The sequence below is a fragment of the Pseudopodoces humilis genome, chromosome 1 (assembly GCF_049639895.1).
Source record: "Pseudopodoces humilis isolate 2021_Gansu_Grassland_sample_001 chromosome 1, ASM4963989v1, whole genome shotgun sequence".
NCBI lineage: Eukaryota > Metazoa > Chordata > Aves > Passeriformes > Paridae > Pseudopodoces > Pseudopodoces humilis.
Window position 1 is genome coordinate 42,040,589 of NC_142200.1, and position 24,323 is coordinate 42,064,911.

The 24,323-nt window shown below is 38.2% G+C and overlaps 1 protein-coding gene across 2 annotated transcripts in view; it reads left to right on the forward strand.

Annotated features, from left to right (window-relative positions):
- Positions 1 to 24,323, forward strand: part of NOL4 (nucleolar protein 4) — a 188,774-nt gene that overhangs the window by 21,706 nt on the left and 142,745 nt on the right. For both annotated transcript variants that reach the window (XM_088054532.1, XM_088054537.1), the window contains exons 2-3: positions 13,382 to 13,531; positions 23,934 to 24,045. In XM_088054532.1, coding sequence (XP_087910658.1) covers positions 13,382 to 13,531; positions 23,934 to 24,045 — 262 coding nt within the window. The remainder of the gene's footprint in view (positions 1 to 13,381; positions 13,532 to 23,933; positions 24,046 to 24,323) is intronic.

Genomic DNA, 24,323 nt, shown 5'->3' on the forward strand with positions numbered 1-24,323 from the left:
AGCTCACCAAATTCTTCTGAACTTCACAAATAATGTAGTCATTATACTGTGTTTAAAAGATAATTGAATTCTAATCCTATGTTTCAACTCTTCTTCCTGTTCTTAAAAACAACTGAGGAACTTAAACTTTATTCTTTAAATAGAGAGAGAAAGTTTAAGTAAGGATGCATGCTCACAGAGAATTGTTAATATAGTGCTTGGTTCATGTTTTGAGCACAGAACTGTACTATTAATTACAAAGCTTTGTATAGTTTGCATATTACCCACTGTAGGTATAACAAAATAAGCATGAATTTTATTAGACAGAACAGACTGTTTAATCTGGAGCTTTTCTTTCATCAACTGTATTATATGTATACTAATATTATATATCATATATATCACATATCTTATATAAACTTATGTGCAAAGCTTATTGTATGGTAGTAAATTCATGGGCATGCCTGGATTAAGGCAGAGACTTGCAAACATCTCATTAATAGGGAGTCTACAGCTTGCAAATTCCCTGTCTTTCATCATGCATCAGATGTTGGGCAAATCTGGTTACCTACTTATTCAAAACACCAGTTCTTGCAGAACTGTTGAGGTAATAATGGTCCCCTTGATTATTTGTCTGTTCCCTTAATTCTGTTGGAAATAGAATTGGGGTGGTGGGCAGCGTCATTAGTGATCAGAAGTGGGATGTACCTTTTATCTACACTAAAGAGAAATTAGTTATAGAAATAATATCTATAAAAATTAGGAAGCTGAATTTACTTAATAGACCAGAATTTGCAAAGTCAGTGTTGTAGTTAGCATTGTTTTGAACTGTTTGCTGCTCAGGTGTGCTCAAATTTGATGCAGGAAAAGTTCTGAGTAGAAGTCATATAACTGGGCATCTAACCTCCTTTTACTATGAATTTACAGTCCAGACATTGTCTGTTTCAGTTTCAGAGCAACATTATAAAGGAAAATTAATCCATTTATTCTCTCATTTAATAATTGATGGTAGATGTGCATATAAGACTGCAAAAGATTTAAAGAATATTCATACAGCTTTAGATAGAGCCTTTTGAAGAAGGGTGCTTCTATACAATAAAGGCCTGAATGAGGGACCCAACAAACATGAACTCATGGAATTTCACAGCCAGTGGCACAACTGACACAGATTTTGATTTCCAGCCCTCTGATGAGTGTTGGTGCCTGAGCATGCCTGACAGAACATGCACAGAGTCCCTGTGGAAATTGCTAGCCGTAAATCTGTTTAAGCCCTGCAAGAAGTGTTTGGACTGCATGAAGAGCTGCAGATGGAATGAGAGTAGAGCTAGGGGTAGAAAAAGTAAAAGTAGCAGGGAAAATGCATTTTATCTTAGTGCTTCTGTAGAAGAACCAATGTCACTCCCACAAGCATTTAAGTAGAGTATTCTAGCTTCTTTAAGAAGGGTGTCAAAAAGGGCAAAGAAGACTTTGGTTCATATAATGCTTATTGCAAGTTTGATATATCTTGTTCAGGGAAAAACTGAGTTAACTGGGTCTTCAAAGGAGTCGAGGGGACTGTTTGAGGTCATTGTATCCTCGTAGTGCATAACCCTACAGGCCAAATAAGAGTTTAGTGGGCTTTCATGGAGGTCCATCATATGTAACATTAGCAAGTGTTTTCTATTACACCAACAGCTTCAATGTAATATTTGATACAGAAGAGTTTTCTTTCTAAAGGAGATTACCAAAACAATTCCCAAGGACTCCCTTTTTCAATCAGTGCCACCATTTTTCTCTGAGGTTCTTTTTATATTTAAATTTTTTAATATATAAATAATATTTTTAAATATAAATATAAAAATATATAAATATATAAATATATATTTATATAATTTTTATATTTTATATGTATTTCATTTACATCAGTGTAACAAAAATTAGTTGGCAAGGTGAAACTGTAGATCAGTGTTGAAGATTTCTCCTAAACAAAGTCTGGTTAATATTGACTTCAGTGTACAGTAGCAGCATGTTTGTGCTGAATGGTGGTATGAACTCCCCATCTGCAGATGTCAGCTTCCGAACTATGACGCTGGTCAGGACTGAACATATGGCTGAGCAGTGTTTTTCAAAACTTGGTCCTGCTGGCAAGGATTGGCCTCTTCATGCTGTAGACTTTGTTTATGGTTGAAGAAGGGAGGAAGAAGAAAAGGAAAAAAAGTGGTGTAAATAATCTGATTCTCTGAAACAGTGCTTCCTCACAGAAACACAAGATTTTTTTGCATCTGGCAATTGTTCTTTCCTAGGTTACCCAGGAGAGAAAAGTGTTGCAGGAGTGAAAAAAGTGATAGAATTGAGGAAATGTAATTTAACTAAAGGAAAACTCAACAAATAAGCTATTGAAGAGCCCCACATAAGTCTGCTGAGGTAATTTCATAAAACCTGATCTGTACATACACATACAAATATTAACAAAACTTAAAAAAAAAAAAGGAACATTCATTATTTACCAATTAATTTAGTTTGATGATACTTTTAGGGTACAAGCCTTCTCTTAGGTCTGAGGGAGGATGAAAATATTTCTGGTTTTTTCCTGTCTTTTTGGAAAGAAAACTTTTACATCCCTCCATGAAGAATTTGCCTGAAGAACACAGTTAGCTATTTGGCTCATGGCATTGCTAGCTACAGCAAAAACTTATTGCCAATATCTGTCATGATACTTACTGCTTTTGTTTCAAACCTGGTAGAGAGATTGTATATCCAACATTTTGCCTGATTTTTCTGGGTACTGTGCTGCTACATCTGAGAACCAACCCTAACCCCTACAAGCTCCTAATTTGCTTATGTTTGTGTGTCATCAGGGCTGGCACAGTGCTGCCACTGAGACCCCATGCAGGTGGAAGTCAGTGACCCTGCATTCTGCTTGTACTGGTATGACCCTGAGTCCCCAGTGGCCTCTGTCCCTGGCCAGCTAACATTACCTGTGCAATTACAGAGAGCCCTTTCATAATCCCTGCTCATTTGTCCTTGTAGAAATCTAGAGGGATCTCTGTTAGAGGTTGTTAATTTGTACTCCAGGAATGTTTAGTCTGGGAAGTGCCTCTTTGCTCCCTGCAACAAGCAGCTTGGGAAGTATGTTGGCAGTGCTGTCAGAGAACCAGGCCATGTGTGGAACATGGGTACCCTGGAGACTCCTGTCCCCTTTGGCACTGGAGCTGGGGACAGTTGTCATCATTCTGCACTTGGCCTTGCAAGTGAGGCTCCTGTGCCAGTGCTTAGGCTGTATCATCACCAAAGCTTTGTACGGGTTGCGCAAAGCCACTGATGTTTTCCATACCTTAAGCAGCCTGTACAGCACCAGTGCAGCTTAAAATCTGATTCCTGGTGTCTTTACTGATGATGTTAATGAGGTTACCAATTAATGGCACCTAATGGGCTGTTGTAGCTGTGGTTTTGGTGATGGAGACAGCTGTCCTCTGGGAGCTGTGCTGAGACCGTGAACTCATTTTGTATAAGCAAGTGAACAGCTGTTGCAGAATCATCAATGGAGAGATTAGATCACACATTTCATCTCCCTGCCACCCCAAGGCTATTCCTTGCCATAGGCAGCAGGTTGAAGGAGGAAGTAACTTTAGGGACAAAAGCCCTTGCTGAAGTTGCAGCCAGAAACCTGGACACAAAAACACTATATACCATCAGCAGCCCTCTGATTCATCCTCTTTTCCTGACTTTTAGAAGTATTTTACCAATTAACTTGGATTTTGAAGCAATTTTTTTATTTAGAAGTTTTGTCACTGTGTGGGGTTGATCTGTGGTGTGGTATGTTTTTGGCACTTCATTGCAGTATGTAACACTTGGCACTTGCATTTCACATTATGTATTAAAAAGGCTCCCTCTGCCAACACCCTTACATCAGAGGCTTATGAGTATTTGGACTATAATTTTGAAATATATATATTTAATATACATAATTTCACAGGCAGCACTTTAGGGTAATGAGTTCTTATTATTTAAGCTTCACTTTAGTGTTAGGTTACTTTTGGTGTACAGTAGTTGCATTTCATCAGTCTGAAAAAAGGTGGCATTATAGATCTACACTGCATTCCCCTAGTGCTTGAATACCTGTAAAGTATAGCACACTTTAAATTATAATTGAGCCATTTTTCATTTTTGGAGCATGACAGATTGTTAAGAGTTAACATTTAATTAGTAGCTTGCCCATTTCTTTTTGCTGAGCTGATGACAATACCTGATCTTATAATTCAGGAAAAAAGCCCTGAACATACTAAGCAGGCCCACACTAGGATTTACACCCATTCATTTTAAAACCCCCTACAGTAAAAAAAAAATTTGAGGAGAATTAGTTGATTTATCCTTTTACCCTTATTCAGGAAAAGCAAATCTTTTCGTGCTCAGCAGATACAAAGAACTGTCTATCTTGAGACTAAAGTAAAACTAAGTTTTGTATGTATTATAATTGCTATTAACTTTTGGAAACAAAGTTTCATGGAAATCACTGTGCAGTGTGCTGAGCTGCTGGAGTGGGGAGCTGAGGTCCCTTCCTTTTAAAACACTCACCAGGAGTAGCTGACCCTTCCAGATTAGCTGTGAGATTGAAAAGTCAGTTCCCCTGCCAAGCATTTAGCTTGGCATTGCAGTCTTCTCTGTAAAAGTCCTGGAGCAACTGTTTACAGCTTGGCAGACATAATTATCAGATAAAATGTATGAAGAGTAGAAAGACATGAAGAAGACCATGTCATTTCAGTATTCATACACTTAGTGGACATTTGTGCTTCAGTGAGTTGTTATCCTTCAATTTTTTTACTTAGTCTGATGGTGTGTTTACTGTTTTTTCAACAGCTGAAGAAATCTGTACACAGAAAGATTACCTCCAGCCTCAGAATATTTTATTTGAAACTTTTTTAGTGTCATAGGAGAAATCTTATAGTTTTCTTAATACTTATCTCTATATTCAGTTTTACTTTCAGTAAAAGAATAAAATGTTACTTTAATGGGATAAATTTTCACACGCTTTCATCTTGTATTGTGGTAGAACTGAAATGTTGACAGCTTTTTAAGCTTAAAATCTGCAATTTCTTAGAATTCACAGTATCACAGAAAATTCTGGTAGAAGATCCTTATACCTAGATGAATCCTTTAATGAGTCATGAAGAAGGCATACATGCATTAAAACTTTGGTCATGAATGTGAACTTAAACTAAAAAGGTTCATTTATATTTGGCTTTCTGTTCAGTTACCCTTGATGAACAAGATAGGTTTATTAGCTCTCAGCTGCTTACCAAACAGCAAGTTTGAAGAGGGCAAATTAAGTTTGCTGGATGTTTCCAGACCTGTCATGAGTATTTTAAAAAAAAATTAACTTCAAAGCCAAAACTCAATTCTTTCTAATAGAATCCTAACGCATTAGAAAAGAGACAGTATCCTTCAAGGAACAGGAAATAATACAATCTGGTTATCAAAAAAAGAAATAGTTATTGCTTCTCTTTTAAAATATAAGCTTTAGAAAAACTCTTTTGAAACATCCTAAGATCAGAAATTATTTTGAGACAATTTTTCAAAATTAAGAATTTGTAAGTAAATTATAGTTAAGTTCAAGTTAATAAAAATTTTAATTCAAGAAATTGCTTTCTTTTACCATTTGCTGATTTTGTTTTTTTATTGTTGTTGTTATTATTACAAATTGACCATAATTTTTCAGCTTTAAAATGCAAACTGCTATTCCCCTGCAGGTGTTATATGTGCTCTTCCTCTGGCTCTGTCCAATTCTAGCTTTGGTTTGGAATTGTCACATACATTTCACTCAATACATGTAGTGCATGTAGTGCCTGGGTTACTTTTTCACATACTAAAGTCAACAAACTTTTGTAGACAGAATAGAGCATTAATTTGCTTTCTCTGTCAAAAAATAAAAGAAAAATGGCCAGCTGATAACAGACTGCATGTAATGATGGAAGCATCATCTGTTGTTTTAACATGATAAGTAGGCAGGAATTTGCTAGAGAGGAACACATGTAGAAGGAGTAATGTGGCAAATAAAGACTCTGAGAATAAGTGTTTGTTCAACTTCTTTTTGATCTCCTGAGTCACACCAGGGCCATGTGAGCTAGATAGTTACATATATTTCTCATAATTTTGCATAATGTTCATCACAATGTGTTTGTATGAAAAATCCAGTCTTGTTGCCTTATCAAGGAAGCTATGTCTGCCTTTATATTGGCATTTTAGTTTGGAAAATGAGTATGTCTTTGGAACAAAGCTCCTGACCATGCTAGCTGGGCTTTGTTTCACAGTGTAATACTTTTTCAGTATATAAACAGATCCCTTTTAGTGAAAGAAAACTGGGATTTGATAGACATACACCTACTGGGTTGTGACCAGAATTGTGTCCATTGCAGAGGTCCAGGTTAGAGATATCCTGAAGTGCTTATGGTGTGGCATGAGCTCCTTGGTATCATGTGCTTTGCCCCACAGATGTGCTGCTCCTGTGGTGCCCCACTTGCTGATGGAGATCCAGCCTGTGGCATTTGGTTAGCTTGCAGCTATGGAATTCACAGTGATGTCTGACCCAGCTTCTCATCCACTTTTGGTCAGAAGGGTTGTGTAAATGTTTAAACATCTAAGGAAAAAATTATCAGGTGCTGAGGGAAAAGTTTATTCAGACCTCAGCAGCTCTTAACTGGAGTGAACTGCAACCAGGGCTCTGCCTGTCCTGTGTTCCTCACAGGGTTTCCTGCAATTCCTTCAAGGCTCTGAGTGCAGGCATCTGTTTGAAATTACCTCTGGCTTCCCATGTCCATGCTTGTTTTTGGTAGGAGATGCAAGAGTCTTTACATGCACTCCACTTTTTAGTTCAAGTATCTTTTGCACTCACACTGATGACAGATCTCCCTTTCATAGAGCCACAGAGTGGGTCAGACTGGGAGGAACCACTGTGGCCATCTGGTCCAATCTCTCTGCTCAAGCAGGGTCATCCTAAAGCACACAGCACAGGGCTGCATCCAGACAGTTCTTGAGTATCTCCAGTGAGGGAGACTCCACAACCTCTCTGGGCAATTTGTTCATATCATGAATGTGCATGGTCACTGTACAGTAGTTGTTCCTCATATTCAGGTGAAACTTCCTGTGCATCAGTTTCTGCCTCTTGCCATCCATATACACTTCTGAAGAAAGATGAGGAAGAAAAGTTTTTGCCCTTTAATATGTGAAGAGCATTAAATACTTATCTCAGAGACCACTGGCCAGGTTATTATCCTATTCATGCCAAAGGAACTTCTGAAAATACCTTTGAAAATATTATGTGTATGATGAAATAATCTCTAGGCCTGTTTTACCATGATTCAAGAAAGGACAGGTGACAGACCTTCCTTCTACAGGGAGCTGGCAAGTTGAGTTTCACAACTCATTCTCTCTACTTGCTACAGCTTTATTTAATGGAGCGAATGATCCACACCAGATGTTGGCCTCACCTGAAACGACTCAGTAGGACAGCTTTTTGGGTGGGATATTTTAGACTTAAATGGCACCCAGCATTCACCCCTCACTGGTTATGGACAGAGATTTGTCTTTGATGCTTTCCTCTCATCTTGAACAGTTCAAGAGATAAAGGAGAAGGGGACTTCTGCTCACTATTGATTTTGTGTATTGGCTGTTTTGAACTCACCTATCAAACCAGTCCAGTAAGAGGACTTTTTGTCACCTACAGCTTTCATAACACACCAAAACTTTGTGTCTGTTGTTTAGTTTTAGTCTCTCATCTCAAGGGGTAAATTAATTTCCCATTTTATTTCACTTTATTCTCTTTGTCTTCATGATCTATGTCTACAATTAATTTGACTCATTGCTGCCATGTCCTAGCTTATTTGTTTAGTTCTTGTAGTGTATGTTTTTTCTAAAGGGAGAATTTGTCAGCTGGAAATGGTTCTGGTGTGTATCTGTTTTAATATAACTCTGATTTTTCCTGTCTCCATCTGCTGGTAAAAAATGAGATTTGCTGTTCAAACATGATATAATGTGGAACAGAAACTGTAAATTTCAAATTTTGCTATTATAGACACTTTCCATTTGGAACTGGATAGAAATGACCGGTTTATTTATTACTTAATAATAGCTACAAAATACTAATAACTTTTGCTCTTTTATGGATTTTCACTGTGCTGACAGGAATGAGTCAGATATTCAAATGGATGTACTCATAACCCAGGAGTTCAAATACATGGGCTGATTAAAGTAATTTGGTCATTTCTATGGGAGTAAGAGGCATTCTAAAATGCTCATCCCTATTTTTAAATATCAATATTTTTTACAGTTATTGAACAAGCAGATAAAGGAAATAATGTACAATGGGATTTTCAATTTGCTAATTTGTTTTCAATTATTTCTGCAGACAGAAATAATCTATAGGGTTCATGTTATACGTCAACCACCATTGCTTCCTCCTAACACTTTCCATACAAAATTTTCCTATCTTGAACCCAGGGGAAGTAAAAAATCTACATACAATCATGTCAGGAGCTCATTATGAATGAACTAACAATGCATAGGGCTATGAACAAAACTTTTTGTTCATTCAGGGTACAGTGTTTCAGTCAGCAAAAGACTTTTCTTCTCATCCAGGGGAAGTTCTAAATGTGGTACAAGTCAGCAGAGGTGTGGGGACATAAATGAGCTTTAACTCTGCTGCTGTCTGAACAGATTATATGAGAAAAATGTTACACATCATATTTCTCCATTCAAAGCAGTCTTAGATTTATATGTGATTTATATTATGTAATGAAATATTTAGGTGCATTGCTATTTGCATCTACTTCTAATGTTTTGTAGGTGCTTCTGGCTTTGATGCTTTTACAACAGAGGTTTTTATAGACCTGAACATTTTCTATAAAACTACCAACCAAGACTTTCCTTTTATTTTCTATTTCTGTCTATCAAGTCTTTATAGGAATATTTTTCAAACACTGTCAAGATGCTGATAGTTACATTCATTCACAAAGCAAGAGGGTGTTTTATGAAACCTATTTCCTCCTAGAAATTTCAACAGGAGATGGGGCAGCTATTCTCAAGCAAGCAATTACAAGCACTTTTGTTTCAGTGGCATTAATTTTAAAGGCTTGTATTAAATTTTTTCTTCTCTGCAAAGTAACTATAAAAACGACAACCTTTTATTTAATAGGTATTTTTGCTGCCTTAAGAGTTTTATCTATTCAGTTTACTAGCAAACTTTCTTCCTTTCTTTACTCTGAAAAGCCCTGTAGATTCATCCTCAATAAAAGAGACTGCCTGTCTCCCAAACCATCCTGGTTCAAAGGGATCCTTAGCACTTTCTGGGTGGTACACAACTCTGTAAAATTCACTTCTGTTCAGAAATTTATTCTTTGTCTAGATTTCTAAAAAACAAAAAAAGGAAACTAATCTCAGAATACAAATGGATTTTGTAGTGATGAAAATGAAAAGAAACATTTCTTTATTTGTATCCGAAGAGCATTGGAATATCTCTGGATATACATAAACCCAAAAGTAAACAGGAAAAACTGTAATGCAAAGAATAAAATGAAGTAACATCTCACTGATAGAGATTGAAACTATCCCATCAGCTATAAGGATGAATGTAGTCTGTCAGAGTCTGTCACACTGCTGGCCAGAGAGGCATCTGAGACAACTGGTTTAGGCCATGGCACAACACACTTCAGTGATGGCTGAAAAGAGAGGGATGAAATGGCCTGAAAGGTTTGAAAGTCTAAGTACAATGCTTGAATTGAAGAATTCCGTGAGGCTTCCCTCTTAAGTAATTTTTGAAAGTGAGGCTTGGACTTTTTCCATGCTGAATAAAAGTCCTAAAAATACCTCAGTGATTTATAAATATCCTCCTTTCTATTCCAGAGTTGTTACTGCCCATGTCACTTTAAAAGTGGTATTTAAGTTTCCTAGAGCTATCAAGAGGAAACTCAATTAATATCTAGTCTACCCAAGACAGGATTTGCTCATACTATCCCTGACAAATATTTGCCTAACCTGGTCTCAAAATCCTCCTGTGACACACATCCCACAGCCTCCCCAGGCAAACTATTACTGTACTGGACTATCCACATCAATAGTAAGTTTTTCCAAATGTCTGATGTAAATCTCCTGTGCTGTGGTTTAAGCCTATTACTTGTCCTGTCCCTTGTGGACAATTCATAGCCTTTCAGTCATGGGAATAGCATTACAATGCATTCTCTCATTCAGGTTCTTTTAGCCTTAGTTGAGGCTAAAAAACTGTCCCCTTAGGCACTGTGAAAATTTTTATCCAAAGCCAGCTTATAAAGCAGAGCTGCTTTGTTAATGCCTTTATAAAATAACAATTTTGGGATAAAAGTGTAGTGTAATGGCATATGGCAGGAAAGCCTGATACAACCATGTCCACTTCAGAGACTTCATGGTTTAAATGGAGATTTGAGGTTTTATCATTTGCCCAGCTTTTTACCTATTGGGATGTCAGCATGGAATATGAAAAGTGTCAGTAAGTAGCTACCTTATTCAAATTACTCTTGTGGTGTATTACTTCTGCAGTTGAGGCTTACAGCCCTGCCCAGCATTGTGTGTTGCTGGATGAACTGAACAGTTCACTCAGCACCTTGGCACCTTCTGCAGCACTGCAGGTTTTCTGAATCAAGGTCTACCTCATTGTCTTAGCACCAAGCAGGATGAAGCCAACTTAGTTATGTCCAATCTCCACTAGATAAAGTTATATATAGATAAAATTAGATGTGGATATTGAATTATAGCCCTGCCTTCCTCTGAGGCAGTTTCTACTTTGTTTAAACCATTTCTTTCTTACCCTTTTTGACTGAAAATATTTGGAAAGTTTGTATTAATTTTCTAGCACTTCAATTAGAAGTCATGATAATTTGTGCAGACTTTACTTATGTGTGTTTTTAGAAGTTCTAACAACACCTATTGATTGAGTTAGCTACATGGAGAAATAACCCTTCAGGATCACCCCCAGATCATACCTCCCAACTTTGGGTGTCCATGTCTGAGGAGAGAGGTAGGAGGCCATTAGAGAGAGAGCACTGCACACTATTACCACCAAAAGCAGAAAAATGAGTTTAATTTCTGAGTTTCTTCTTTAAATGTATTCATAATGTTTGCATGTGTCAGCTCTGCTGAGGTGGCATCTCAGGTTTTAAATTAATATTGGTGTAATGCATTTCTTTCTAATTAAAAAAGAGATCTCCCTCATAGGAAATTTCATAAAACAAAACTCATTAGTAATAAACAGATTAAATCTTTGTCAGTTAATCAACACTATAAACTTCTGAGTATTTGGAAAGCAGTGTGAGATAACACTGTCGTCATAGCGAGAGTGTTTGAAATCATCAGGGATCCCACTGTGCTGTTTGGGTGGTGAGAAAGTAATGATTGAAGATGGGCCCCCCTACAGTGCTCACATGTGAATTCCCCTAAAGATTAAAGCTGCAAAGATTTGAATTTGATGCCAGGCCTACCTCTAAAGCAATTTTAAAAAAAATAGTAGGCAATGGTGGTGGATAGTACCAAGCAAATTCATAATGATGCTTAAACAAAAACCTGTCACAATACCACAAAAGTTTTGAGCTGGTGGTCAGTGACTGATCATGGGCTGGGAGCTTTGCAGCTTTCTCAGAGCAACTGTTCCCAGTGGATCTGAGGCTTTAACCTGTGGTGGGGATTGCCCTGCAAATTCCTCATGTTCTTCCACCTTGAAGACAACACAGTCATTTCCATCAGAACTGTGGCAGTCCTCTCATGGCACATGTGCCAGGGTTCTGCCCAAGTCCAGCTGTCTCCTACGGATAAAGGACACAATGGAAGAGACCACGTAGCTTTGGGTAGGGAGATTGAAGAAGGCTGGGCAGATTAGAGCAGGACAGGACGTAACCTGTCTGGCTGGTAGTGTATCAACACCTCCTAACCCACTATCACTTGGAATAATGCACATTTAGAAGGTTATGCTCTAAAGGCATTGACTTTTTCTCCATTGCTACTAAGAACGTGTCATAGTTCCTCTATGTCACCCTGCGGGGTTCTTTGTTGCTGTTGGGATTATTTGGGTTCTTTCTTTGAAATATATGAAAAACTGAAGTGGGCTGGAATAAAAATAGGGGGAGTGAGAAAAATGAATCATGTTTGTCCACATACAGCAAACTTAGTGGAGTGGGTTGGCAAGAAGTTAGGATCAGGGGAAGGAAGTGGGAGTGTCATACATAATAACTACCTTTTAATTTCTCATCTTTGTGTTTATTTGGTCACTGCAGCCATAATTGCATGTGTTTTGACATAGAAGTGCCCATGTAAGTCAGTTGTTTTGTGGCATGAATTAAACGAGCAGTAATGGTATTATAAAGTATACTCAGTTTGGAACACTGTTATTGCTTAAAATGCACAATGAATGTTAGGTTATACTGCTGCCTCCAAAGGTCTAAATATGAATACAGTGTTGTAGTACAAGTGAATTGGCCATTCTTATTTTATTCTTCATATACTGGTGTTGTGTTGCAAACTGCAGCCTGCTTGATAGATGTCTGTTCTGGAAAAACAAATGTCCCAGTTCCTGCTCCTTCATTAGAGTTGAGTCCATAGGCAGCTGTAAAACAAACAAAACCTCATGTGGATGGTTCTGTTAAAAAGGCAGGAGCTGAACCACATTGGTTAATTTCAGAGACGTTGGGGGCTGCTTCTTTTCAGAAGTCTTTAGCTGCCGTGGCATTATCACTTTTGAAAATCAGATGCTAGGTGTTCTCACTTGTCCAGTTCTTCCCACTGGACATCTGTGTGCAAAAGTAGAAAATATTTAAAACATCCCTTCCTTTTTCTCATATTGTTGTATGTCTTCATATAGTATGTCTTCAAGCAATTTTCACAGGGGCAAATTGTTTATAACAACTTCTTTTGTATTCATACTTACAGTCATCTCTTTGAATTAAAACCTTTTATTAAACACCTTTATGAAATGTTAGGCACAGATTTGCTGGGAAGAGAATGAGAGAATAAAAGGGTTGTTACAGCCTTACTAACAAACACATAATGCATTTTTGTGCCATGTGTTTGGGACTGCTCCTGCCTTTGAATTGTGTTTGTGCATTTGGAGAAAGAAGCACAGATACTTTTTGTTTTGTTTTTTTAAATACTGGAGTGAAAGATCACTTCCTCTCAAGAGGCCAAATGCCCTGGTTTGGAAAAATGGGATGCTTGCAAGGGTCTATGTGACCCTTCTGATCATACAGCTTTCCTACAATACTTTGTCTGTTATTTGCAGGATGGGTGATCTTCAGATATTAATGGGTCTTTAACTTCCTTTTAAAAAGGACATTGTGTCTCATGATTATCATAATTTATCTATTCATCTTGTCTCCCTTACTTTTTCTGTTCTCTTTCTTTTTCTTTTCAGGATGGAGTAGGAGTAGATGAGAAGCTGTCTCTACGGCGGGTGGCCGTCGTAGAAGATTTCTTTGACATTATCTATTCCATGCATGTTGAAACTGGGCCCAATGGAGAACAAATCAGAAAACATGCTGGACAGAAGAGAACATATAAAGCAGTAAGTAAAAAAAACCAAACAGGTAAAAGTGAACATGCATCTCTGAAAATGTGAGTTATTTGGGTTTAATCACATGGCATGAAATTCGTGGGCATTTTTTTTTTCCAACTAAATTAGTACTGACACCCTCACTCTCAAATTGATTTCAGAGGTCTTTCATTAGTGCATGAAACATGTTGTTTAGAAATCACATTTGCTGTGTAACAAGGGCCACATCCACTGACTTCACTAGAGATTCTCTCACTGGTACAAGAAGAGAAATTGCTATTTCTATAATGGTTTCACAATTTTTCTAATAGCTCTGTATTAATTAATTGCTATTAAATGGACGAAGTGTTAAAGAAGACTTAAAAGGTATTGCCACAACTTGGCTAGATGGATTGCTGTATTTTAGCATATAAATGAAGGTGCCTTATAGTTTATTGCCGCAGACTAAGTAATACCTAATGGTTTAATGGTATAGAAACTTGTAAATGTCCTAAATTCAACGGGCTGGAAAACCACTAGGTACAATAAGGAAAGTGGTGAGGGGGCACCTTCCATACCTGCATAAACTGGCTGAGTAAAGAGAAAATACTATTTCTAAAATTTTAATTGCATCAGTCCAGTCTTAAAATAGCTATAAATAATTTTTGTGATTAGTGACACAAATATAACCCTTTACTGCCTTATGGTGATCTAATGAAACATTTGCTGCACTTTCCCAAGATGCTTAAAATGCATGGTGTTGGCTGAATTTGGGTGACCAACTGTCCATGTGTGGGGCTGTGGTTGTTGATCAGATGTTGATCCTGACCCCCTGCCCAGCTGCTTCCAGTTGCTGAAGCACCAGGGGCTGCCCAAGGGGGCAGAGCAGGGGTGCCCAGCTAGGGCCCATCACACACCCCTGGCCAGACTGCAGGGCATCCAAGGCATCTCTCCCCCAGGTCCCAGTGGGATGGAGCTGTGCAGGGAGCTGTGGACAGGGCCCTGAGGTGACCTATCACCCTGAACACAGTTCTTCATCTTAAAAACAGCCTGCAGTTATGTGAGCTGTTTTTCATCAGAGGTCACCAGAACATGGGGAAGCTCCAGGTTTCTGATTCAATTTTAAGAAACAGCTGTTTTTCCATTACTGTTTTTTTCACCAATATAGCAATCTTCTCTCTGTATCTGTGAATCCCTTCACAGATATTTTATTTATAGGCTATTTCACATGGTTTGTTGTGGGATAAGCTCTTGGCAAAATTTCTCATAATTTGTTCCCAGAGGTATTGACCTTAAGACAGACATATGAAGACATCTTTCATCTGTGTGTGCTTTTGTAAGGCTTGGAGTGTTATTTCAGGGTGAACTAATGCAAACTCTCTACATTAATTTTCATCTGGCACCTCAGCCATTTTGATACTTCGTCTTCTCTTTCAGAAAGCATTAGAAAAGTGATATTTTCCATTGACCTTTCTCTTTTAATTTTGTTTTACCTCAATAGGCTGCTCAGAGGTATAGGTCACAAATGTCTTAGAAAAATATACAGCTATAAGGAATGTTGCCAGCTATAAATACAGTACTTCAAGTTACCATCCCACAAATGTGTGCCAAGTATAATATTTACTACTGTAAGAATCCCATGATTTTGGGTCAGATAAGAAATTTGTTTATTGTGAATAGCTTGAAAGACTAGTGTATCTTCAGTGAGAAGAACTACACTGTAGTTTCATCTATTGTCAACTTTTATTGCAATTGAGACATGAGCCTGTTGCATCGTTAAGGATGCCCAAATGTAAGTCTTTGCCATTATCAGTCTGCAATATTTGTGTATGCATTTAATTGTATATTAATTTATCAAGGGCATTGAGTTGTCTTTCCCCATGACAGGATTCAGATATATAATTTTGAAAGACTTCCATATATTAAAAAAATGTAAAAAAGACTCCAGAAGAAACAAATTTCAATTCTTGTCCTCTGTTCTGATGTAATGGTTAAGTCAGGTTAAGTAAACAGGCATCAAACTCTACAAGACCATCCGGGGAAGTGCATGCTCCTTTACTGGACCTGTCCATGAAAATGCCTTTAGTAAAATTAAGAGCTGTAGTGTCAGTCTGTTCCAGGAAGCCACACAGTATCTACCTCCTCTGTGGCACTGTAAGGAGGAAAAGGGTAATATCTCAGGTAACTGTCTCCCAAAACATTATACTCTAAAAGCTTTATAAATCAAACTGAAGTACTTTGGCGGGGTTTAATTTCATTAAGTGAATCTGGAACAAGATTAATTTAGTCTTGTTTCTTTATTCACATGTCAGAAGTGAATCATCCCTGAGATCTCTGCATGTATTTATCATGCATAAGTGTTCACCAAATGGTTTGAGTGAAGAACTTTTATAGGAGATGTGGTTCACAAACTGTATGCTACAATTGCTATTTGTAATTCACCCCTGGCATATGGTCACATTGCTTCTGTTCTCTCACTGGATAACCAAAACCTTTTAACAGAGAAATTATGGGGAGAAAACACCGCAATTTTGGCACAAAATTCCTGAACAAGTTCATAAATACTGTCATGGATTTTCAGGACCTACGTATTTCAGAAAAATTAATGGCACAGCCCTTGAAAATTGCAACATATTGATTTTAAGTAATTAATTTTCTTATATCCGTGTGAGTCTCATTTTCAATAGTGAACTTGCTCCACTCAAAGTTTTGAATACGCTCAAGAATGATTGGAAGGGTAATTAAATTGTCAAAGGTGACTTAATTAACTACTGTTTGTGTTTACATAGAGCAACAAATTTGGTATAGCTAGAGCCTTTTTAATTTTTGATAGAGTCACCCTGGGTGCTAGAGTGCTAAAATACATCAGAATGTCTCTCTAAAAATGTATTCAGAACACTTGAAAAACTCAGGGAATCTGCACTGCCTTGTTTATGTTAACTGTGTGGAAATGCATGATATTTTTACAACTGATTGATTTATGTGGAACTTCCTACACTGGCGCTGTGCAGGAAGATAAATAGGATGTGGTACTTGAGACCTCTTAAAGAGCAGAGTACTGGAAACAGCCTTTCTATTTTAATTGGGGCAGCGATTTACCAAGCTCAAACTTTCGGATTTTTGGCACAAACCCTCTAGATAAATTAGGAAAGCATCTGTCCTTCAATATTTAGGTTTAGAATAAGGTCCCATTCTCTTCTCCTCTGCACACTAAAAGACCAGAAGGGAATTGTATAAACTCTCTGTATATGATGTGGGAGAGTAACCTTGAAAATATGCAGAACAGGAGGAGTGTCCTGTTTAACTGTCAGGTTTTGTGTTCATTTGGGGTCCCTGACTTGTATTCAAGGTACGATTGGTGTGCCACGCTCCTTGCCAGCATAACTGTAGGTAGATCTATACCAGAAAATAACCCAGATGTGGCTTACATATGTAAAATTAAACCAAGAACTTGAAATCATATCCAAAGTATGCCAGACTGAAGGAATAATTAACATGGTGCTTTAAGTCTCAGGTATTTTCCCAGATCTCAGGGAAGTTTACAAGCAGGGAAAACATTGTAGGTCTTGATCTGGGAGATAATTCCCTCACAAAGACAGGATATGTGACACAAGGCCTGGCCAGGCCGGTGGCTCAGCAGGGGCACAGGTGACTAGGAAGATGCGGAAGGTGAAGAGAGCATGTTCCTCAAGGGAAGGGAAAATAGCAGTGCCCAAAGAGGTCCATGCTTGTCCTGCATTCCTCTGGGTCCTCTGCTGGGCCTCACAGGAGGTGGAGTGAAATGCTGATGCAGGCAATGTTGTCAGGAGAAAGTACTGGGATCTCGCAGGGGTATCTGTGCCAGCAGTTGCTGCCACACCTCAGTGTCTAAGAGGAACTGCTTTGCTTTGGGGTAGTACTTTTCACTCTGTGTTCCCAGAGAGTTATTTTTGTATAGGCATCCCACTCTGAAAGGAGAACTGTGGCATAAAACTGGGGATGGGGACGCAGGGGAGAGAAGTGTTCAGGAAAAGAACCCATCTGGTAGATTTGGGAAAGGCATGCAATAAGTACATAGCAGGCTTTCTGTGTCTTTGTAGAACTACATTTCTTGATTTAAACTATTCATCTGTGTCTACAACTTAAATACAAGTGCTGAGGGGTATATCAGAAGTGGGAGTAACTGGGAAAAGTTGTGGCTACAGTAGCAGCATGATGCAACAGGTTCAAGCTGTCAGGACAGCTCTGTGATTCAGTGCAAACCAGGAAAAAAAAAGCCTTATTACACTTTTCAAGAAGCGCAAATGGTCTGTGATGAGGCTGGCGACCTAAAACATCTGCGTTACCTCTCATGCCCAGCCTGTAGGTACTGTCTACCCAGATGAAGTGATGAAGCCCTATATTTCAGAATAGATTTGATTTTCCTTACTTAGTTTTAATATCCTTAAAAAAGGTATAAGATTTTCATTCATTTAAACAATTGAGGAGGTGCCTCATCTTTCTATGTTATATCTGGATAGATTTTCCCACAACTAAGTGCATCATCTAGCTGAGAGCTGTGTGTAAGTCTCATAGCTACCTTAAGCACCTTTAATTCTATGTACATATTCTACTTGAATATTTTAACTATGAAGGATGATCTAATATCTCCCTGTTGAGCCTGTGAGTCTCTGTGTAAAACCTTGAAACATTACAGCGGTGAACTTGAATTGTGAGTGAGGGTTGTCATGTCTGAGCAGGTGAAATGGGTTGGTTAATAGGACTCCCAACCCATGAATGAAAAAAGAGCTACTGAGCTGATGAGCTGGAAGAAGCAGGCTTGTAGAACATGGGGGAGGTACTAATGTGTCAAGGGAAAGTAGCTTGAGATAAGACTCTCATCAGATAGGTAGTACATAAATGTCTAACATCTGAGAATTAACAGGAGTCTTTTAGATGTGGGGCAATATCTGGGGTTTTGTGCCTCATCCAGCTGTTTCAGTGTTTAATGTTTCTTGATTTTGGATCAAGATTTTGAGTAGCTTCCCATCTCTCCTGTCAGCCTAATAAGAGCCTTTCTGAGACTGAGAAACAAGGGGTTACTCTTTTTCCCTCCCAAAACAGGAATGTGCTTCTGAGTCCCCTGTGAATATCACAATGAGTGTGTTTTCCTCAGGGAAAATTTTTGACAGGTTCCACTGTGAGATAATATCATCTCCTTCCTGATCAAGCAGCGCTAACTAAAGTAGGTTTGGGGCTTGGCTGGTTTCTGTACTGGACCGACCTTGTCCTTGGGGAAGTGGAAGAACTTGAGCTTTGTGCAGGGCCTTAGCATGCTTAAATTCTTGCATCCACACCATTCTTGTGTGCATGGCAAAACAGCCAAGCCCCGTGCACTTTTACTCTATGATCTTGTTCCTGCTTCTTTGCAAAGGGTGACTGTTCAGTGTCCTGGCAATTGTCCCACTAGCAGGTGTTTCCCATCGCTTCCCTCACAGAAAGCAGCTTCTGCTGCATGGGGAGGGAAGGGAAGGGAGCTGTGAAGTGCAAGTTTAGCACATGAGGGAAGAGCATTTCCCACAGTGTAGCGAGGTAGTGAGCTCTTGATAAAACTCCCAGCAGTGATAATCTGATTTCCTATGTCAGCCTCTATTTTGACCTCTTGCTGAGGAAAGGAGAGGGCTTCCCTTGGCTGGCTCATCCTCCTGTCATCAAGAAACCAATTTCTGCCACCTGGTTTGATGGCTGTGGGCCCAGGACAGATTACCATCTTCACTCTATCCCTAGCTTTCTCTCTCTTTCCCTCCTCTTGGAGTCTTCTTTTGATCATCTTTTCCCCTCTTTACCCTCCTTAATTAAAAAAAATAAAAACTCACGAAAAATCTCCATTCTGACACATTGTATCTTCCAGACTACACATACATCCCCCATGTTAATTCTTTAGAGGTTAATAGGTTCACTTGCAAAATTTCACTCCCTCTCCTCACACTTGTCTTTCCTACTCTGCCATATGTGTCCTAAAATCTGCCTTTCAGTTTAGGACTTGTTAATTTTCCAAGCAAAAATTTAGCTCTGAAAGCTACATCATCACAACATCCTGGACTTAAATCATCTATGGGAGAGCATAAAGGAAACTTTTCTTGCTTTCTCTGCCTGTATTGATGCAGTAGGACTGTAGTAGGCTTCTCACAGACAATTAGGACAATCATTGCTTAGCTCCAATGTAAATCAGATTACATGCTCAGGTAGAGGATTACTTGCCTGTACTAGTTGTGCTCTTCATGGGATCTGATAAACAAGCCTAGACAGGCTTTCATTGCTGGGTGATATTTTGGATGTAGTCATATATGTCAAAATATACCAAAGACTTTTTGTTAATGGTGAAGTAAGATCATAAAAACTTTGAAGCCACGCAAGTCAACTAATTTTCCTCTCAATTCAGAGTTAAAACCAAATATATGTAGATGTGCATGGGCTGTATTGTTAGGAAATGCTTGCTCCTTATCCTGTAATTTCTGAGGCTGAAACAAAACCTCTGTAATTTCTGCAGTTTTTGCTTAATGCTCAGGAAGTTCTGTTTCATCTCCATATATCTTTACAATGTAAAAAAGCATATGGCTATAATAGCTATACCTAGTACATAATGCCTAAACACAAACCTGCTAGAATGTGCTGGTTTTCTTATTTCTCCATGAATACATCCATGAATACATCTAGTTATGAGATACCACATATCTACTATCAGCAGAAGATATACTAATGTGCAATAAAAACACTAAGAGTAAGGAATCCCATAAGGATATTTCTAGAGCTTATATATTTGAGAAAAATACACTCATATTTTTTTTTTAAATCAACCCAAGTAATTTTATCAGTATGGTAAGTCAGCAATCGTTGGTCTTTGATTGGAACAGGCATGTGCATGAGAAGTTTCCTGTAAGTCATGCCAAAAAAATGCCAGTCTGATTTATCAGAATATGGATGTAAATAATGCAATATCCCCCACTTCTTTTTTCTGGCTTATTTTTTTCTTAAAATGTAGAAGCATGTGCATCTTTTAATTATATTTTTTTTTAATGGATTTCCAACAATCAAATATTCTTTTTTATAACACATCACTGAAAAAGATGGTCTGGCTATATTTTTTATTAGCTAATAGCCTTGAGAAGAGGGTTAGGAACTGGGCTACTGAAGGCAGTGAGAGTATACAGCATCAGCAAGGACTGAGTCATTACTTCCTTCTTTTGGATAGAATAAAGGACAGAAACAATTTTTCCTGATGAAATCAGATCACTCAGGTATTTATGTGTAATTACTTAGAAGGTGTCACAGACCTCCCAGTTGTGCTCTGAAACACTTACATGCAAGCCAGCTCCATGAATTACATCAGTCCAGTCTTGTGCACAGCCTGGTAAACTATACTGAGAGCTGAAATATAGGATTTTATGTTCAGCCTTGTGCTAATTTGGTTGAGCATTTCTCAGCTACAGCTGGTTCAGAGCTTGGCCAGAACAAGCAAGTGGCTATCTGCATCTTGTGAAGGAGAGATGAAAGGCAAAAAAAGGGTCTGCACTGTTGGGGGGGGGAGACAATTCATAAGCTTTCTGGCAGTGCAAGCTGGAGAGACCTTTTCTATATATTCAGGCAGCAAGAATAAGGAATGTTGTGGGTTATGCTCCTTATGTATCTCTTTTAATGTGATTCCTCTTGCTTTATGCCAATTTATACAGGCTGAAGTCTAGGAATGTCAGTGATTGATTCAAATTATAAAATAAACAGGGGAGGAAGTTGGTGAAATCTGGAGTTATTTAGGGAAGGGCATCCTTAAAACTGTGTTGCAGTGGGAGGTTGGAGACACGAGCATCTGCTCTGTGGACAAATTTAGTCATAAAACCCGGTTCCCTTATAGTCAGTGGAGCATACCTATCAAATCTGGGCCTTAGCTTGCTTTCTCTCCATGGAGGAATTTCATCTTATTTGAGCAGAACTGGAATTTTGACAGAGATGCTTGATTAGAATAAATGGAGCATTCCTATCAAATGCAGGGAACTAATGAATCCATTGGTAAGCTCCATTAATTTCAATACAGTGCTAAACATGTTAAATGTTATAAGAGAGAGGTTGCTGTGTATGTGCACTTTCTAATTTTTTCAATGCTAAATTCTAGCTGATTTTAGGTTCTTTTTTTAGTTTCCATAAAGCATGAATATAACCAATGTTTTCATGTTTAGAAAGGTAAATAAGCATCTGTTCTGTGGGTACAAAAAACAGGAAAAAATAATCTAAAAATATATTTTCAGTAGGACCTCCCATTCAAAAGTGGCTTAATTTAGTGCCTTAATTTTCAGAAAAGTTGTCTCAGGCCCAGAAAAAAACCTTTGCCAATTTTCATCACAGAACAATATTTGCTTTTATGCTAATTCTCTTCTCCCTCCCCAGTAAGATTTCTGTTATATAGGAAAACAACAATAAACAGCCTAAAAACCAATGTTATAAACATGATGGTATATTTTGCATTCCCATTTTATAATGCATCATTTCTGTGTATTGATGTGACACGCATCACATCAACAAACACTAATTTAAACTCCACCTGTTTTCAAAAATACTGCCACTGATAAATTTGGTCCATGGAATTTTAGGAAATGTAATATTCAAGACAGGTTAAGTAGGTGACAAGCCAAGTGGAAGAGTGTAAGGAAGTTAAAACTGACCATTCCTCCTCTTCTTATCACCCTTGTGAGGGGCAGAAGTGATTTGGACAATATGTAATCCCATTTACATCCAGTTAAATAGTGATCTTGTCCTTTCTGTAGCCACACTTTCATACACACCATCTCCATTCTTCTTCAGTTCCTACTGAGACTTGCATCTCAGCATAGTGCTTGACAGGAAATCAAGTCCTGCTGTAGGTTTTACAGTAGGGGGAGTACAAGCAGATTAACAACTCACCCTCTTAATTTCTCTTGCTGGGACTTGGTCTTTCTTTAGGGATTATCTCCATAGTAAAATAGCCACCATAGCTAGGAAAAAAGGGGGTAGAGATTCATTACAACACTTGCACTCTTCAGTGTATATACATCAACATATGTAAGGAATCACAGAAAAGCCATGGATTTGCCTTTTACTGGATTGAAAAAATCCAAGTTTGAATGTTTTCATCAAACTCCACCCATCTGATAAAGCTGCTCCACTGTACTGGAGTGTAAGAGTTTCTGCTGATGTCTGGTTTTAATGTCCCAAGACACCACTGTTATTGTCCCTGGTTATACACTATAAAGAGTTTTTCTCTACAGATTTTTATCTACCTTTCAGGCAATGATGGGCTACAATTAGATGTTTCTTGCCCTCATAACCTATATGAAATAAATCTATCTCCCTCAACCTCTCCTTGAAGGTTTCCTTTAGGTTCCAGCTGCTATGATGGCCAGGCACAGAGCCATCTCCTGCTTCATAGCAGCCTTCTTGAAGTGTGGGGGGAGCTGTGAATTGTGAGGGGAAGCCTGGGCACATTATTCCAGCTGCTTTCTTACCAGCACTGAGTAGAGAGATAATTTTTCTTGATCTGCTGTCTATGCACTTAAAGCAGCCAGTAGGAGATGTTTGTCTGTGATCAGAGAGTATGTTGTTGGCTCATTTTCAGCTTGGCACCAACTTCCAGGTCCTTTTCAGCAAGGCAAAGTGTCTTTAAAGACAGATGCATCCTTTAGGGTGGGGAGAATGCAGTCTTTAAAACCAGTAACAATTGCTTCCTCCTCTCCCTTTCAAAAGAGAAAAAAAAATCCCTCTGGCGCCTGCTTGTGAGTATGTGGTTAGAAACAATGATTTTGTTGAACCGAGAAACAACTAAAATCTGTTGTTTCAAGATATTGCCAGGTAAAGCAGAGTCTCTAAAATCAACTGGTTCACAAATTCTTTATTAGTAAAAATAGTGTAGGTTCTCCAAAGTACAAAACCACAAGCTTTAGAAGAATATTTTCACAAAACATTGAAGTACAAAGTTAAAATAGTAAGGCAACCTTCACTGCTGCTAATACATCAAGTCCTATATCTGTCTATGTGTTGTGACAACAGAAATCAAATAGAACACATAGGAAAAGTGCTTTCTTTTTTTTGGTATTGGCTATTAAAAAAAGGTCTCCCTTCAACTTTTTTTGATACCATTCCACAGTGGGATAGCTGTTATGTATGAATCTTTTTGCTGGAAGGAATTTGAAATTAATTGTAAACAGGAAACAACCCCCCTTTTGATAAAGTGGAATTTTGTTCAGTACCAGCTGTTAGTAGCCATTAGATGATAAGCAGGCAGATTGGAGAGATGTTTCTTGAAATCCTACATAGTATGCTGAACATGCTTTCATTGTACTACCTGGCATTAAAAGATAATGTGCCTTATTTGGAAATATGATGATCAGGTCTATTAAATCATGCTCAATCAGCTTACATAATAACACTTATATTTTGTTATTAATTTCAGATTTCAGAGACCTATGCCTTCCTACCGAGAGAAGCGGTGACACGATTTCTAATGAGCTGCTCAGAGTGCCAGAAAAGAATGCATTTAAACCCAGATGGAGCAGATCATAAAGGTAGTTTTAGTGTCAAATAGTTGGATGTAAAGTAATTTTATTTCTAATACCCATTTATACTTTCTAAGCTTAAGTGAGGGTTCATATAAATTTGGTAGACTGTAACACTTCAGTAAGTCAGATCATCTCATTTACTTAAGCTGGAAGGTAGTGAATCTTCTGCTTTCACTTAAGGATAGAGTGTAATGCCATCTACACCCTCAATAGAAAGATGATTTTATCTGGAGGAAATAATTTATTTTGCTATGGAAATGTTTGTATGGGAGCTTAAGCGTAGG